Here is a 17,199-nt window from a genome sequence, read left to right on the forward strand (position 1 = left end):
TTCTGTCCCTTGCACCACATCACCTCTGGTGCTGCAGTTACGGCAGGGATGGCTGATATTTCCTTAAAACCCCAGGGCAGCCATGGCAAGGAGGCCTGAGAGCAGACTGGCAGAATGGTCTTCTCCCACAGTGCTTCTCACGTTTTGATTTCCACAAGGATCTTTGCATGACCCTTCTTTTAGAGGCCACATTGCATGATGGTTAAGACTCCTGAGCCAGACTTCCTTTGTGTCCTGGCAATTATGCGGCCTCGGGCAAATCACTTCAACTTTCTGTGCCTTCATTTCATTCTCTATTAAAATACTATCTGTTGGGTGGCCGGTTAGCTCAGTTGGTTAGAGCGTGGTGCTAATAAAATCCTATCTGCTTCATTGCATTGATGTGAAAACTAAACGAATTCATACATGTAAATTGCTGAGCAGGGACTACAATTATAGAACTGTTAGTTGGTGATGTCACTGCATCACGGATGCTTTTTCCCTTTTACTAACATTTTCCTGGCTTTAGAATTCATGTGAACTCTTTGCGAAGCAAAAGCTCACATGTCTTTGCTGCATTCGTGCCTGGGGAGCATCTCGCCAAGTTTGAACACCTTACACTTCAGATGATTTGTTTATCGCCTGTGTTCACTGCAAGTTGATGAACTCCCTAAGGAGGGAGATTGCAGGGCCTCACCCTTCCTGGAATGGCCTTGGGAGCTGCTCAGGAAATTTGTGTTCAATGAATGAGAGTGTACCCTCCCTGGGGTTCACTGGTGTCACCAAAGCTCACATTACACAGCCAAGCCACCTGCTGGTGGTGACATCAGCATAAAAGGAATTTGAAAGGTTGCACCAGAGATGCACTCATCCCAGAATTTTCTCTGTATTTATAGCACACTCTTCTGAGGCCCTCAAAAGAATTTTCAGCTGGCTCAGTTCTTTAGTCCTTAGTGGGATGAAATTGGAAGCTCCAGTATGGAGCGTGGTATTATTAACTTCTACCAGTAATTATTGGTATTATTGTTACACTACGGATAACACTACACGGCAACAGGTGGACTAAATTTAACTACTGTTTGATCTTGACATACTGTTAAAATGGGTCAGGGTCAGATTGGGTGTGCTGTGTTATATCTGAGGAACTCAGACACACTGAGGCATGCAGAGGACCCTGAGGCAGAACAGACCTAAGCCAGGTTGCTTTTTCACAATCACCGAGTTGTTTTAGGGAAAGGACGGAGATACCCAGTAATGGGAGGTGGGTTATGGCTACACAGCCTCAACACCAAGTCCCAGATCCAACATGTTATGGGCTAAATTATGCCCCCCTCCCAATTCATATGTGGAAGTCCTAACCCCCAGTACCTCAGAATGTGACTGACAGGGTCTTTACAGAAGAAAGTAAGGTTAAATGAGATCATTAGGGTGGGCCCTGATCCAATATGATTGGTGTATAAGAAGAGATTAGGACACAGACACTCACACAGAGGAAAGACAGGGAGAAGATGGCCATCTACAAATCAAAGAGAGAAACTTCAGAAAAAACCAACCCTGCTGACACCTTGATCTTGAACTACTAGCCTCCAGGACTATAAGAAGATCAATTGCTTTTGTTTGAGCCACTCAGGTTGTGGTACTTTGTTACGGCTGCCCTAGCAAATGCTCTTTTTCATAGGCTGGTGCAGAAGCCACTCACGAGCTCCATCAGCTCAGTGATGTCCCAGCTTCTGTCCTCAGCTGTTCCAACACACCTTGAAGCATGGTCACTCGGGCAAATTGCATTCTAGAGTCAACCATCCTCAGATAGACTGCATCTTGTGTCCTTAATCCCCTGCTGCATATGCACAAACTTCCCCCCCAGTTTTTGTGCCTTTTTTGGTTTTATTTTCTTTTCACTTGTTCTGTTTTGCCTTATTTTGTCTACTGTTTAGAAAAACACAGACTCTCTGATTAGAAGGGCCTTCTGCCTCTAAGACCTTGTTTAAAGGCCTCTGAGGCCTGCTCTTCTAATAGCAAACTGCTGAGTACGCTGCAGGAGTAATGCATTTCAGAATCAATGGACAGATAGCTTCTATTTCTAGACACTTATATGGAGAGTTGTGTCTATTCCTTTGCAACCTTAGATCGTTTTAGCATCCATTATAGGACAGTCTTGCAGCCATCACAGAACAAATTGCTCTGTTCTCATGCCACGCAGCAGCTGTTGAGTCTCTTCTTGGGGCCTCATAGTTACTGATTCTTGCTTGAATGACAGGATTCAGTTATGGCTGGAGTAGATGGGTAAACCTAGGGTAAGCGTCAAGAGGTCCTAGTGTAGACGGGTATATACAAAAGTACAAAATGGTTTGCAATCTTTAACAGTGCCAGAGAAACCAAGAAGTAAACATTCATTTTTTCACAAATCGTCTTACTCCTTCCCTTTTTCTTGTCTCCTTCACTTTTTCTCACTCTACTTTCCCTTTATTGCTTTAGCTCTGTTGCCGGTGTTAGCAAATGAAAATACAAGATGTCCAGTTCAATTTGAATTTCAATTAAACAGCTAAATTAATTAAACAATGAAAACAAATAAGTGTTTTAGTATAAGTAGGGAGCAAATATGAACATACATATACTAAAAAATGTTGCTGTTTATCTGAAATTCAAATTTGAGAGGGCATCCTGTATTTTATCGGACAAACCTACCTCTGTCTCTCAATATGCCTTCTTTTGTGTGTTTCTATACGTTTATGTATATCTCTGTATATATAGATATACATCTAAAAATGGATAGATATAGCTGTCTCCCTCACAGGCTTTACTTATCTGTCTTCCCCCCCTCTCAACCCAGTACGCACACTCCCCACCTTCATTCGTATGTACAGCAGTGGTTATACATATTTTACCTTCCTCCTATTTTCATTCTTCCACATCCCTTCCCCTATTATATATCTCCTTCATCTATCCTTAAAAAATTATAGTTTTTCACTCCTTAACTATCGGCCATACTTAATACATAAATTTAAGTTTCCTTCTTACTTTAAAATTTTGAGAAGTAAAACACTTGATAGTTCTCTCTCTAAAAACCAGTCAAGTGAGGTCATTATCAGCTCGGATATTCAAATTTGCTTTTTGTTATTATCTACATTTCTTATTACTGTGAGATCACTGGCTTTTAATAGAAAATGCGTTTGTTTTGTTTTGTTTGTCATCCTATTTCGTTAGTAAGTCTTAAAATCTACCTGTCAATAGGCATACATTACTCTGAGGTCTGGGTTTTTTGTTTTGTGTTGCTTGTTTTGTGCTTTTTGTAAATCATTATGCTATGGGCTGTGAGATTCCCAAATCAGTGAAGCCCATTGATATCTACCCTCCGATCAGAGACATAAAAAGATAAGAATACAAAGTAATATTATCCATTGCAGCCAAGAATAAAGAGTGTGGGTTGAGCCAGAACTGAGTGATAACAGACCTTAGTCATTAAGGGATCAGGTGAAAATGGCTGCTCTCCTCACCAGAGTGGAACTCAGAGTGGGAGGCGTCCAAAGTACTCACTCTGGGCACTTACACATCTCCTCATTTTGCAGCCTTGGAGTCTCCCTCACCTCACCCTTGGCCAGGCTGTGTGACACAGGGCAATGAAACTTCGTTCCCTCAAAACCCAGCATTTCAGAAGCTAAACCAAGTTGTTTTTCTTTCAAAAAGAATTGTGGCACCCTTTTCCCCGATTATTTGAGAAATATATAAATATATTTAAAAAAAATTTTTTTTTCATTATGCTCCACTTCATTCCACAAAAAGCTGACACAGCCCTTGTTTAGAATTCCACTTCCGCACACTTTTCCCAGACACTTTCCATAGTACCTTGCTTCTACAGGTTTACCAAGTGTCTAATGCATTTGTTAACAAAACAAATTCAACTGCTATGTACAGGCAACCACGAATTCAATGATGAAACACGCTTTCCAGATCTCCAACTCCTGGGTGCCACTGTTGGCCTTTGGTGTTATCGGGGGCTTCCACCATTACTCGAGCCCCCACCCCATGACTTCTGGGACGAGAGTGCTTTAATATGATGATTTTTAAAGATTTCCATACAAACACTGGAATGTATCTCTGTGTGTATATGATTTGTTTTCTACATAAACTAATTTTTAAAGCAGTTTTAGGTTCACAGCAAAACTAAGCAGAAACTATGGAGTCCCCTTGTACGTCCTGCCTCCACACTCTCGCAGAATCCTCCATTATTGACATAAGATTTTTCAGTAAGACTTAGATTCTCTGTTCTGTTAAAGATTCATCATCTTTAAAATTATTCCTTGGATGGCATTGTTACTCACAATGAATACAGTAAGTACCAAAGATTAGTGGAATTTTTAAAATGTGATCTAAAAAAAAGGTTTATGTGTTAATTTTTTACAGTGTCTTACATTTATATGATGTAGTCATATTTTTCTGCTCATACAAATGCTCTTGGTTCTTAAAAATGGAATTAATGTACTAGTGATCAGAGTGGTAGCTGACACATAAAAGGTGGTTGATGCTTGTTGGCTGTATTGATATTCTGTTCCTCAAAGTGTCTCGTGACTTGTGGATGCTTCGTCATCTGAACAGTCTTCGTCTAGGAGAGGAACGGCTGCCGTTACTGTCACCAGTAGCCTGGTGGTGGTTAAAAGGCTTTTCCCCAAGCAGGGCTGTAGCCCCTTTCTTACTGTGTAGAGTTGACTCCATTGAGATGTCAAGAAGGCAGAGACCCATTAGCGCAAAGGAAGGACAGTGGATAGGACCTAACCTAGTTTGCAGCAGCAATGGTTGCACCAGCCTACACCACTCTGATTACACGTAGGCCTAAATTTAGGAGGTATGTGACAAAAATACAGTTGAGAGAATGAGCTAAAAATAGCCACTCCCCCTTTTATTCTGTTACCCTTCACTTCCTCAGATGATAGGTCTGTTCCATTTAAGCAAAATTTCTTCCCTGTCATAATTGTCACAAAGCCATGAAGATCGTTATTAAGAACAAGGGAAGCCTGCATTTCATTTTGACTCATTGCAGCTGTCGTGACCTTCAGTTTATTTCTGCTCTCCTCTAGAATTGCTGGCATTCAGTTAAACAGATGCTGCTGTATTTTTAAGGGCGGCTTTGAGGTGGCCCTATGTTATTAAAAATATACAGGAATGTTGTGAATAAGAGTCTGTTGTATGAGTCACACTTCAGGTGCTCTGGTGGGCCCCCTCTGTGATTCTCATGACGAAAGTACTGGGTTTTATTTTTAATTCACCCTGCCTTTTCACATTCAAGAGCTAATTTTATTTTAGTGATTTTTTTTGGAGTGTTTATTATATACAAGCCATTGAGCTGAGCACTGGAAGGTATGGTTGAGACATCACTTCTGCTTTAAGGAATGTTCTTGGGGAAAGACAGATGCATGTCAAGAAAGGACACGTGATCTCAGCAGCTGGCACCAGAATTCTTCTGAAGGAGGGACCCGTCTTTGGGAACATATCTTGATAAATTATGGAGGAGTGGGGAGTCATGGAATATGAAGACAGGATGAGGCAATAATAAGTATGGCTAACTGCACCACAGGAAGCAAGGGGAAGAATTTGCTTCATTCATACGAGGTTGGGCAGAGGAAAAAGATAGTAAAGAAGAGAGATGAAAGAAAGGAGCCAGAACACTGGTTTGGGGTAGGTGACGAAGGGGATGCTGGGCCAGATGACATCCTCCTGTGCTGTGATGATCAATGTACATCCGAGGGCCGCGGGTGACCAGGACTCAATGAGAAGGTGGGGGTGGCGGTGCTTGCAGTGGCAAGCCCTCCTGTTCTCCACCCACATTTCAGTAAAGCCTGCTGTGCTCATGAGTGCTTTCCGTGAATGTTTTGGGGTTTTTATTATAGCGGGTGGAGGAAGAAGAGGAAGGATCACAGAAGGCTTTAAGCTGTGTTTCTGAGACCATAAGGATTAGAGCAGAGACAGGATATATGAGAATAAAAGCTTGGAAGCAAACATGCCCATGAGACATAAACTCCCCTGAAATTGCAGAAATCTTTGGAAGGCTTTGAGCTTCCCAAAGGCATCACATAGGGCTTTGAGCCAATCTCCTCTAGATCTCAAAGGCTCAGGAGACCCCCACTGATGTCTGCTTATTGGCCTTAAACTTCTAAAATGCATGGCTATTTTACAATAAGAGTTGAAACACAAAGAACTGATTCTGACTCTTGGATTAATATAAGCTTCTCTGAGAGAGGCTTTGTAGCTAGACCTTGGAAGATGATTGTGATTTTAATTGGCAGAGTTGGAAGAGAAGGGCATGTCGCATAGAGGGAATGTATGAGATGAGTACTGACCTTGAGATACCATGTGCCTGACCAATAGAGGGAATAGGAAACTAGGCAAGTGTGGGTGGTATATAAAATGTGTGAGGTGGGAGGTGAAACCATAGACTGTGGTCAGATGCTGGAAGACCTTAAACACCATGCCAAGCGAGTTTTGTCCTAATTCGGTGGATGCCTCATCTTGATTTAAGAAGAAAATTGGAGCAACAACATGAAAGTTTAACTGGAGAGGGGAGATTCTGAAAGCAAGAGGGTCCTTAGGAGACCCATTTAAATGTATGCCTCTCAGACTTCACATCTCCACCTATGCACCTGAAGGTTGACCTAAGTTAGGAATGGAGAAGTGGTTTAAGAGGGATGGGTGAGAAGTGAACACAAAAAGTGATGGTGGAACTGGAATGGGCAGTAGGAATTAGAGATACATTTTGGAAGTAAAGTTGTTAGTAGGTAAATTTGACACATTTTAGAATGCCAAGAATGTAATATAGGGAGTTCTTGGTTTTGAGCCTGGTTGGCTAGAAGGATGTTGCTTAGATCCATATCACAAGAGGAATAACAGGTGTGTGTGTGTTTCTGTCTGTCTGTCTGTCTGTCTTTGAGGGTGACATGGGTGAGATAATGAGTTGATTGTCGAGTTTAAGGTGCCAGTGGGTGGAGGTGGTCAGCAGCCAGTTGGATACATAGGCCTGGGGCTGCAAACTCAGCTCATGCTGTGGTGACCTAGCCATGTTGCATCAATGCCAGCAAGACCCAAAGATAGGCTGTGTGGATTCCAGCTGTGGCTGCTCTGCTGGTACATGTCTGAGTCTTACCCAGAAAGTAACATGTGAAAGTGTCTGGCTTCCCCCTACTCTGTCCCCACCCATTGGAGATGCTCAATGAGTGTCTGTTGCTGAATCAGGTGAAAAGCAGTAGGCTCAGTTTGGCAATGTCAGAAGGACTAGAAGAAGAGTGTATTCTTTTCCTGAAAAATAGGGCATGGAAATAATTTCCTATATGTACTTATACTTGACCTAGGTCCAAGGTAATCACAGAGTTATAAAGCACATATGCTGAGCAGCCCAAGTCTGGTGACCTAGGGGCCCAGAAAGATTTGGAAGCAGATTCTGGAATGGATGCAAATATCATCGGATCCAGCAGTGAGACCCTCTCAGTGCTGTCCTTGGACTAAGCTGTGAGTCATTGTTTCAGTAGGATCCAATCCAACTCCAGACCCAGAAGCTTCTGTTGGACTCTGCATACAAAGGACCTAGCAAAGACCTAGAAAAGTGACTGGGAGAAGAGAAAATCTAGATCCATTTACACTATTACCTATAATAGGTACAATACTTTGGAAACATCTTCAACTTTCTAGAAATTTTGGAGTTTCTCCCCTCTTGGTTATTTTTGTTACCTTTGTCTCCTTTCATATTTGAACAATGTTCATACTCTTACCTATTTCAGAGTCAACACAGGGAGGCCATGTGCTGCAAACTCCGCCTATGCCCTGCAGCCAGCAGGAAGATGTGACGAGAGTAGGGAGCCCACACTTAGAAAGAAAGAGGTGGATTGGCAGGGTTGGCCCACAGGAGGGTCTGTGTTACCTGACAAGGGCGTTTCAGATACTGGCTATTTACAGTTGAGGGTATCAGCCTCCTTCACTGGGTAGGGTTACTCTGTGCAGTTTCCATTTTAAGTGCTCTCAGTCCGCCCCCTGCCAAAACGGCTGCTGGCTCACGTTTAATGCACTAATCACACTGTTCTCGAGTCCATCATTCAGCCTTGGCCCTCATTTCTGGCCCTGGCAAAGGCTTCGCACTTAGCTCCTTGGGCCCCAACCTTCTTAGAAGAGCCACTCCTCTCTCTCCCCCCACCCTTCCTTTTCTTTCTGATACCCTTTCCTGCCCCCTCCTTCCTGCTCTGGCTGTCACACTCCTTGTGAAGCAACATCTACTATGGTTCCAAGCCAGAGGGCAACTGGACTACTCCCTTCACCCAGCTGCAGGCTTGCCGTGTATTTCCAGTGTGTTTCACCTTCACTGTGTTCCTGGGGGGTGTTATTACTATGAGGTTCTATGGCATCGTGGTTAAGACAGCCAGACTTGCAGGGCTCACCTCTCAGCGCTCCACTTAGTAGTGGTAGATAGCCTGCTTCCCCTCTGTGCCTTCCCTGTGAACTGGACATAATACTCATAACTAGTACCTACGCCGTGGGGTTTGTTCCAGGGCCCTTTAATTGAGTCAATACATGGAGAGTACCTGGAACAGTGCCTGGCACACACAAGTGCTTTCCCGTTTCCTTTGTCGTTGCTGGTGTGTCATGATCACCCTTTGCATGTTGCAACCTCCTTATCCAGACTCCAAAATCCCCTCTCTGTGCACAGTGAAGAGAAGAAACCAGGTCTCAGGGAAAGTTGGTTATTCCAAATGGAAGAGAGAAAGGAGTCATAAGTTTCAAGCTTGAAATGAAAAGGAGAAAGACTTTGACAGAAATAATCATGCTAAAGTCCTGCTGAAATGGACTCGTTTGCGAATTAATCTGCTGGGGCGTTAGGGGTGGGCAAGGATGTGCCTTTCCGGCAGCACTTTTTGTCTAAAAGAAATAGGAGCTATGGAACCGCAACCAGTTTTTGAGACACTGTTCAAGCTATGTGTTATTTATTAGCCATTCCTAGCTAGTGTCAGGCCCTCGACTCCCAATGCTGGCCTTTTTCTTGTCTTTTTTTGAGTTAACAAGGTTGTTCTTTCCAGATGCAATGTAAGTTTTAAAATCAGGTTTTCTCATAATTTCACCTTAGTCTTAAAAGCCTGGGAATACTGGCATCATCAAAAAAGAGAAAATGGTGGTGAATTGAATTCCCATTTCTAGGGACAGAGTGACCAAAGGATGAGAAGCATGAAAACAGTTTGAAGAATCAGGGCTGTGGCATAAGGTTAAAGGCAGCAGCTTCCCTTCCCACACCTGCATGTTTTGTCGGAGGAGACAGATGTCAAAGACCCAGGGGCTAAGTTTTATATGGAGTGCATTTCAACAAAATACTGATAGATTGCTCACATTGCTTTAAAAAAAAAAAAAAAAAAAAAGATACGCTGGTACTAAAAGGGGGATTGCTTAGTTTTTGAGTTTCCACTCAAAAATAAGGAGAAAGACCAATATATAAAGCTGTAATATTTGGCAAGATGGGAACAATGCTGTAGAGAATTACAAGGTGCTTTGCAGCTGGGTGTGGATCATACAAGGAAAAGATTAGTTAAACAAGTTTAAACAAAAAAAAAAAGATTTTGTCAAGTAAACTGGTTTTGATGTAAAGCTTAAAGGAGAAGTAAACAGTTCAGCAGGTATGGCAGGGCTGGGGCGGGGGGAGCATTCCCAGAAGAGACAGAAGCATGAGCACAGGCTTAGGAGTAGAAAAGAAACACAGGAGAAATCCAGAGCAGTTTTAACTCCTGAAGAAATATAAAATAAGGTTGGAGGGTTCCTTGGGGCAGTATGGCTGGATTCCATGATTTGGGAGAATGCAGGGCCACTGAAGCCTTTTGAGAAGGGGAATCAGACAGTGGGTGCTTTCAATACATTCATCTGAGGGCAGCCTCAAAGTTAGATTAGGGTCCTGGTTGTGGCGACCAGATGGGAGGCTCAGGTCCAGAAAGTAAATAATGAGGAATATATGTATATCCACATGTATGTATGTATGTACCATATGTACACCCACAAATATATATGTATACACACACGTATATACACCCCCACCCCCACACACACACTCAGGGTGCTGGCAGTCTTATCCATACTGTAGCCCCCCACTTCTCACCCAATGCCTGGCACTGAGTCAGCGCTCAAATCTTGACTATTATTGGGTTACATTCAAAACCAGGGGGTTGCTTTTCTGATGTCCGTTTGCCATCCTTTCAGGCCCCCTCTCTCTAGCATTTTCCGTGAACGACTTACAAATTCATTTTGCTATAGTGCAGATAAATAAACTCACATGCATTTAAAGGTGTGTTTTTGTCCAGTGTCCGATCCACCGTCCATACTCGTAGGTTGACTGCCTTTTTAAATGTATAGCTTTGGGATAATTGAATCTCTCTAATCCCTGCCTCTGAAACCTGTGCCATGGGCTCTGTTTACATACGTCTCAGATCCCTCTTTTTCCATATTTCTTTATTTCTATTCCTTCCATTCTCAACCTTTAGTCTCCTGTTTTTCTGGTTATTCCCCACCGAAGGGACTTGGAATTCATGTTGATCCCAAAATTGTCACTGTTGCTAGAAATGAGTACCCGAAGTCGGACTTGCCACACAGTGGGAGCTGCTTTGTAACACTGGTGTGGGTAGAACAATGGGACCATTTACAGGTAAACTAAGGGTAGCGTATAGAATTGCAGTCAAGCCCAGCAGACAATATTAATGAGGACTTTGAATTTGTTATCCCAAGTGAGATGGAAAACCACTGCAGGTTTTGAGCAGAGTGACATGATCTGGGTGGTTGGTGCTTTGCTAAGGGTAAGTGTGTCGCTCTAGGAACAAAAAAGGACTCTCCACCTGGCCTTCCAGGATCAGGACACTTCCTGGAAAATAGCCAAGAGACAAGTGTAAAAAGAACAGAGATGAGTTCCAGCCAAAGTCCAGAGGTGAGCTCCAGCACGGAATGCTCAAGGAGTGGAAAGTCTAGGCCGGTCACTAAGGGCCTTGCTCAACAGGAAGGGATTTGAACTTGATTCTGAGGTCCATGGGAAGTCAGCAGAGTTTTATGGAGGGGAAGGACATGATAAATGACATTTCCCTTATACAGATCATTCTGGCTGCTGTGTAGAGGGAGGCAAGACAGGAGGCGTGAAAGCGATGGAATCCAGAGGTGGGTGTGGCCAACACTAATTAAGTCAATACCACAGGGATGGAGAAAAGGAGCCACATTCCAGAGACACCATTCTGGAAAAATCAACAGAAGTTTTTGATTGACTGGATGTTAAGATTGAGGAAGAGGGAAAGGTCTGAGATGGCCTCCAGGTCCTTGGACAAGGCGGTAACTGCCAGCATATAGTAACCAAAGTCATGCCAATGGATGAGATGAGTCTGATGGATAGACTTCTTTGTGAATGTAGAGCATAGGAGCAGACCCACCAATAGCCTAGAGCCCCAACAAAAGGGCCCTTCATTCTGCTTTAGCTCTTGATGAGAGAAGAGACAATGCAGGCAGCTCTGTACTCTAGGTAACACTCACAAGTCTGTCTGTTGTTTAAGAAATGAGGCTTCCGACTCTTGCACATTTGGGCTGAAAGGATCATTGTCAGGTCTGACCCTGGAGACTTTGTTTCCTCTGAAAATATTCCGCGTCTCTCTGTTGGATCCCAGGCCCTCTGCGTTCTCCTACGTAAAGGTGGTAGTAGCAAGAGGGAGGCAGTGCCATGCTGGCTGTCCTGGGGATTCAGACTTGGTAATGAAATGCAAGTCGCCTGGCTGCTGATACCTCTCTGCCCCCAAGTTAGGAGAAAGCGGGAGGAGGCTGAGGGCTGGGGTAATGAGCAGGCTGTGTGCCTGGAAACCTGAGTACTAATTTTAGGTTTAAAAGCAATGTTGGAGAAGGTATCTTTAGGAGGCTGCAAGGCTGAAATTGTATGAAAATGATAGGGTTTAGATTACCCTTGAGACAGACAACCTGCTAGATTTGGATCCACAGACTCGATTATTAGTGTTTCGCACAGAAAACAGTATCCATCAGACAGGCAGTGATGGCATTTGGTGGCAGGGTGACAAATACCAGGAGGACATGCATTCCAAAGTTTTCATCTGGGCTGAACTGCCATCCTTCCTGCCCCAAACTACCCTGAAACCTGGTCAGCTCATTTGTTGGAATGACAAATAGATGTGCAAACATTTTTTGTAATTTATCAAAATAGGAAGACAGACACCTCACCACGCTTGGCTCTGTCAGTACTGCTATTCAGTTTTTGTATTAATAGTTCTAATCTGATGGGTCAGTTTTACAGCCTTCGCAACCCCCAGGGGTGCACTAATTGATATTATTATGCTGCTACTTTGCATCTTCTTTTAGGACCAGGGTTTCTTCCATTTGAAGCTGGCTCTAGGGAAACTGAGTCAACCAAAGCCTTGCGTGGAACCCAACAAATTGTCGCACTCCATAAAGGAAGTTAGCAAGGAAGAAGCAGAGCAGACTTTGAAGTGACGTTTCGGTTTCTTATTTTGTATGGGGTGAAGGGCACAGTAGGTTTGACGGATGTATTTGCCCTGGGAAAGGTGTCCAGGAATGGCTCTCTCTCCCTTGATTAAACTTTTTAGTGAAGTTGCCAGGAATCAGGGTTTACATAGAATAAATGACCCAGTGACTCTTTGAAAATCTATTTCTTGTTTCAGTATCCTGTAACCACAGTCACAAGACTTCTTCGGGTTGTAGATTTTTAAGACAGCAAATTATAATTGAATTGTTAGTAAATATTGCAGATGAAACAACTGTCACTGTGTAATATAGTTTTCAATGTGCAAATGAACAAGTGCTTGGATGTCCTTTTGTACAAAACCCATTGAGCCTAAATATACATATAGGATCACGTTGGCCGTGAAGTTATTTGTTGTTTTCTACGTCCTAGGAGAGGGCTGAAGGGTACCATATTAATGTCAGGGGAGGGGGAGCCCTCTAGTGGAAAATCATCAGGGCCCATCACGGAGCAGGAAGGAAAGCCGAGAAGTCACAGGAGGCATGTTAAATGCAGTCGGGCGAGCTGAACTACGTCATGTAAGCATGACGTGACTTGCCGTGTCCTCCTGCTGATTTGGAAGGTGTTTATCGACAAATCTGTGATGCAGAATCGTCAAGAACATATTGAAGCCTGTGCTAAGTAGGTATTCAAATGAAAATCATTATTCTGAGGACATACATTAGGTCCTTCATAGCCCTCACCTAAAAAGCCTGGGGAGGGCAAGGTCAGGGAGTAAGGGGATGCATTTTGCTAGGGAATAAAAAACTGAGTCTAAATTCGATGAGATGACCCCCCTACACCTACACCCCCAGTGGGTCATAATGACTAAGGTCTGCTCAGCTCCAGTTGCCGCTGTAAACAGAACAAATCTTGTCTAATCCTGCCTTCCCCAAGGCCATCACCTAACTTGGGTCATGGCGGTCATTAGAATTCACTGTCTTGTTTATCTTGTAACTAGGAAGAAAATGACAAAATGTTTTCTCCCTTATTCTCTGACCATAACACACAGTCTGAGATTGTAATACCAGATTTTCACCAAATTTTTCTTACCCTCTTGGCTAGGGTCATAATATTTCTGTTGGTCCCTTATTCCTGTCACCAATTATTTATAAGTAAAATGAGAGGAGAATTTACAAATCTCAAAACTTTGCCATTTAAAATAACTTATTGATATCAATGTTTTATATATATATATATATATATATATATATATATATATATATACACACACATATATACGTATATATGTGTGTATATATATATATATATATATGTATATATATATATGGATTCTTAAGCATGCTGTGTGGGAAATACCCTGCTGTATGTGTGTGTTCATACATGCATTCCTAAATACCATATTTCCCAGAAAATAAGACCTAACTGGACAGTCAGCTCTAATGCAACTTTTGGAGCAAAAATTAATATAAGACCCAGTATATATTATATTATATTACATTATATTATCATAAGACTGGGTCTTTTATTACAGTAAAATAAGACCGGGTCTTATATAATTTTTGCTCCAAAAGACGCATTCGAGCTGATTGTCCGGCTAGGTCTTATTTTCGGGGAAACATGGTAATATATAGTATCAGGGTTGGCATCCCTTGCTCAGAGCTCTGTTGTTACCATCATCCATGAGCTCCTCTCAGGGGTTCGAAAGGCACGTCTCCAGGCAGTAAAAACCTGACTTTGTAGCTTGTGCCCTTCAAAGCCTGAGAAAGATTCATCACCAATGCAGTGGAGTCAGCCAGTGAAAATGTGGACTTTGCCTCTGTTTCTAATCTGTGATGCTGGAGAGCCTCAGACTATCTAGTCAGCAAACATTTGTGCCCTTTTTCTGAACAGAAAATGGCTGTGGCAAGGCTTTGTAAACCTAGCTATACTTCAAGGACCATCTAAGACCTCATAGTTCCCTTGCAACCAGCTCAGCCTGACAAATATGGCCGTTTCTGAACTCTTGGGGGTCTTCCTGTCTGAGAGACTCATGTGCATGCTTGGTCATAGGCTGCATGCTATAGTGGCTTAACTCCTGGCATGTATGTTCTAGCTCCCTGTTACAAGTGTATGCTCTCGAGGGCAAGGCCAGTGTATTATACATATGGGTCTGGTTCATTCATTCATTCTTTCCTTCATGCACCCATGCCTATCTGGAGCCAGGTCCTGTTCTGTCTGGAGATATATTGGCGAACAAAATGAACAGATCTTTCTTCCTGATAGAGAGAAAGGTGGGATAGTCAACTTTAAACTCATAACCACAAATGGAAAAATTTCCACAATGGCAGGAGAAATAAAAATATATGCCCTGTGATAAAAGTTACAGAGGACAAAGGATTATGGTACCCTAAGAAAGAACACTGGGTGGCTTTATTTAGACTGGGGGTCAGAAAAGGCCTCAGAAGTGGTGATATTTAAGCTGAAAACCGAAGACACCTGGAATTTCCCCAATGGCAGACGCCAAGAGGTATTTCTTGCTTTGAGAAATGGTTAACCAGCGCTAAGGCCACGTGGTACAAACCTTCTAGCTGCAGAGGATGCCCCTGGCTGTCTTCCAGTGCAACCCATCCCTCCCCTTATTTGTCACCAACCTATATATGTTCTCTCTGGTGTCCCCTGGTTCTCACAGCCCATGGAGATCACTGCCGCATCAGCTCAAGCGACAGTGGGAGTGAATCAATTGGATTCAGTGCTACTTGCAGAGTCAGGACGATGGTTATTTTCACAAATCTACTTATGAAGCATTTTAGCAGGCTATAGGACTCTTCTCCTAACCATGGCACATGGTTTTGACTGCAAAGTGAAAAAGCGCGTAGCCTTTGGAATTCAGCAGATCTAGGTTGGAACTGAGTGCTGTGACCTTGAACAGATCATTTCATAGACTCAGTTTTCTCATCGATAAAATGAGGGCAAGCTCACCTGGCGCTCACAAGGTTTTATGAGAGTTAATGTAACGCACTCAGGTACAGAGAGTAGGCAGTCACTAAACTTTCATTGTAACCCCCTGTTGTCCCCCCCCCATTTCTCCCTAATTTTATGACCCCTCCGAGCTGCCCTTTGCTTCATACTCACATGAAAGCCACCATCCCTCCCTCAAAACCAGCTCCTCGAGGCTGAATCAGCTTCACTTATGAGACATTATGGGCCACCCAACAGCAGGGAGGATGTGAGCAGGGGGAACGGAGACTGGCTTTGTACCACTCAGGAGAAGAGTCCAGGGCAAGACAGGGCAACAGGACCAACTCCTGTCATCAAGCTGGGGTCGGCAAAGGGTTTGATCCAGGTGGGGGCCTGGGGACACCAGGCAGCGTGAGCAATCAGAACCTAGGAGCAGGGTCAGGAACACTCAGACAGAAGCCCAGGACTGCAGGTGGGGCTTACCCAGGAGGAGGCAGAGGGGCTGTGATTTAGGGCTCCTTAAGACTTACGGGGACTTGAGCACAAGAGAGTCTGTTCGAGGTCCCCAGGGAGAGAGGTGTGAGCAGGGCAGGAGGTAAGTGTCCACAGAGACTCGTAGGTAACTGCATAGAGATCAAGGTGAGACTGACCTTGGGAAGGTGTAAGGCAGGGCAAACAGGAAGGCAGAGAACTACGGGGAGAAACCTTACAGCAGACAGGGCATTGGGTTTATCCACAAATGCTATATGCGATTCTAATCACACCCCTCTTCTTCCTTTACAGGTAGGTACAGACACTTCAGGCTTGAGAAAGGCAGATCCCAAAGGTCGGAGTGCACTGTTGGCTGATATCCAGCAAGGAACTCGCCTACGAAAAGTCACGCAGATCAATGACCGCAGTGCCCCACAAATCGAGAGTAAGTGCACACCTGGGCCAGGACGGAGCACCTGCACCAAGGGTGGGACATGTGAGGCTCAGCCAGACACCCCTGGCTTGCTCAGGGCAGGGGCCACATTTGTTACCCAGGACACACATCGAGCCATCTCAGTCCTGCTCAGTGTACAGGCCACGTGGGTGAGAGAATCAGAGCTTCCCTTCGAGGTCCGCAGGTGGTTTATAGCACATCTTCCATCCCTCTTCAAGCCCTAAAGAAACAAAAACAACTCATGGTGAGATGACTTATTTTGTTGTTGTGATAAAATACACATAATATAAAATTCACCATTTTAACCATTTCAACTGTCCAGTTCAGTGGCATTTAAACATTCACAATGTGCATGCAACCATCACTTCTGTCTAGCTCCTGAACGTTCCCATCACCCCAAAAGGAAACCATACCCATTAGCAGTCACTCCCCATCCCCCCACCCCCCAGTCCCTGGCAACCATTCAATCTACTTTCTGTCTCTATGGATTTGCCTATTTTGGACACTTCATATAAACGGAACCATGCAATATGTGGCCTTCTGTGACTGGCTCCTTTCACTCTGAATCATGTTTTTAAGGTTCATCCTTGTAACAGGTACCAAGACTTTGCTCCTTTTTATCATTAAATAATATATCATTTTATGGCTACACCACCTCGTGTTCGTCTATTGTGACGTAACATTTAAATATCCTAGTCCTGTGTCAGCATAGTCTTCATACTCAAGGAAAGGAAAACTAATGTCTCGCTCTTACAAAATGCAAAGTTGTTGTTTTTCCACAAGGAAAAGGATTTCTTCAGCATTTTCTCACAGAATCATACGACTGGAGCTTTCTGTGTCTTCTAGAATATCACAGGGTAAAGAGAGCCCTGTGCTTGGGTCA

The 17,199-nt window shown here is 43.6% G+C and overlaps 1 protein-coding gene across 2 annotated transcripts in view; it reads left to right on the forward strand.

Moving 5' to 3' along the window:
- The window catches only part of WIPF3 (WAS/WASL interacting protein family member 3), an 80,102-nt gene that overhangs the window by 38,731 nt on the left and 24,172 nt on the right, over window positions 1-17,199 (forward strand). For both annotated transcript variants that reach the window (XM_074340929.1, XM_074340930.1), the window contains exon 3: window positions 16,175-16,307. In XM_074340929.1, coding sequence (XP_074197030.1) covers window positions 16,175-16,307 — 133 coding nt within the window. The remainder of the gene's footprint in view (window positions 1-16,174; window positions 16,308-17,199) is intronic.

Source organism: Rhinolophus sinicus, linkage group LG09 (assembly GCF_036562045.2).
Source record: "Rhinolophus sinicus isolate RSC01 linkage group LG09, ASM3656204v1, whole genome shotgun sequence".
Lineage (NCBI taxonomy): Eukaryota > Metazoa > Chordata > Mammalia > Chiroptera > Rhinolophidae > Rhinolophus > Rhinolophus sinicus.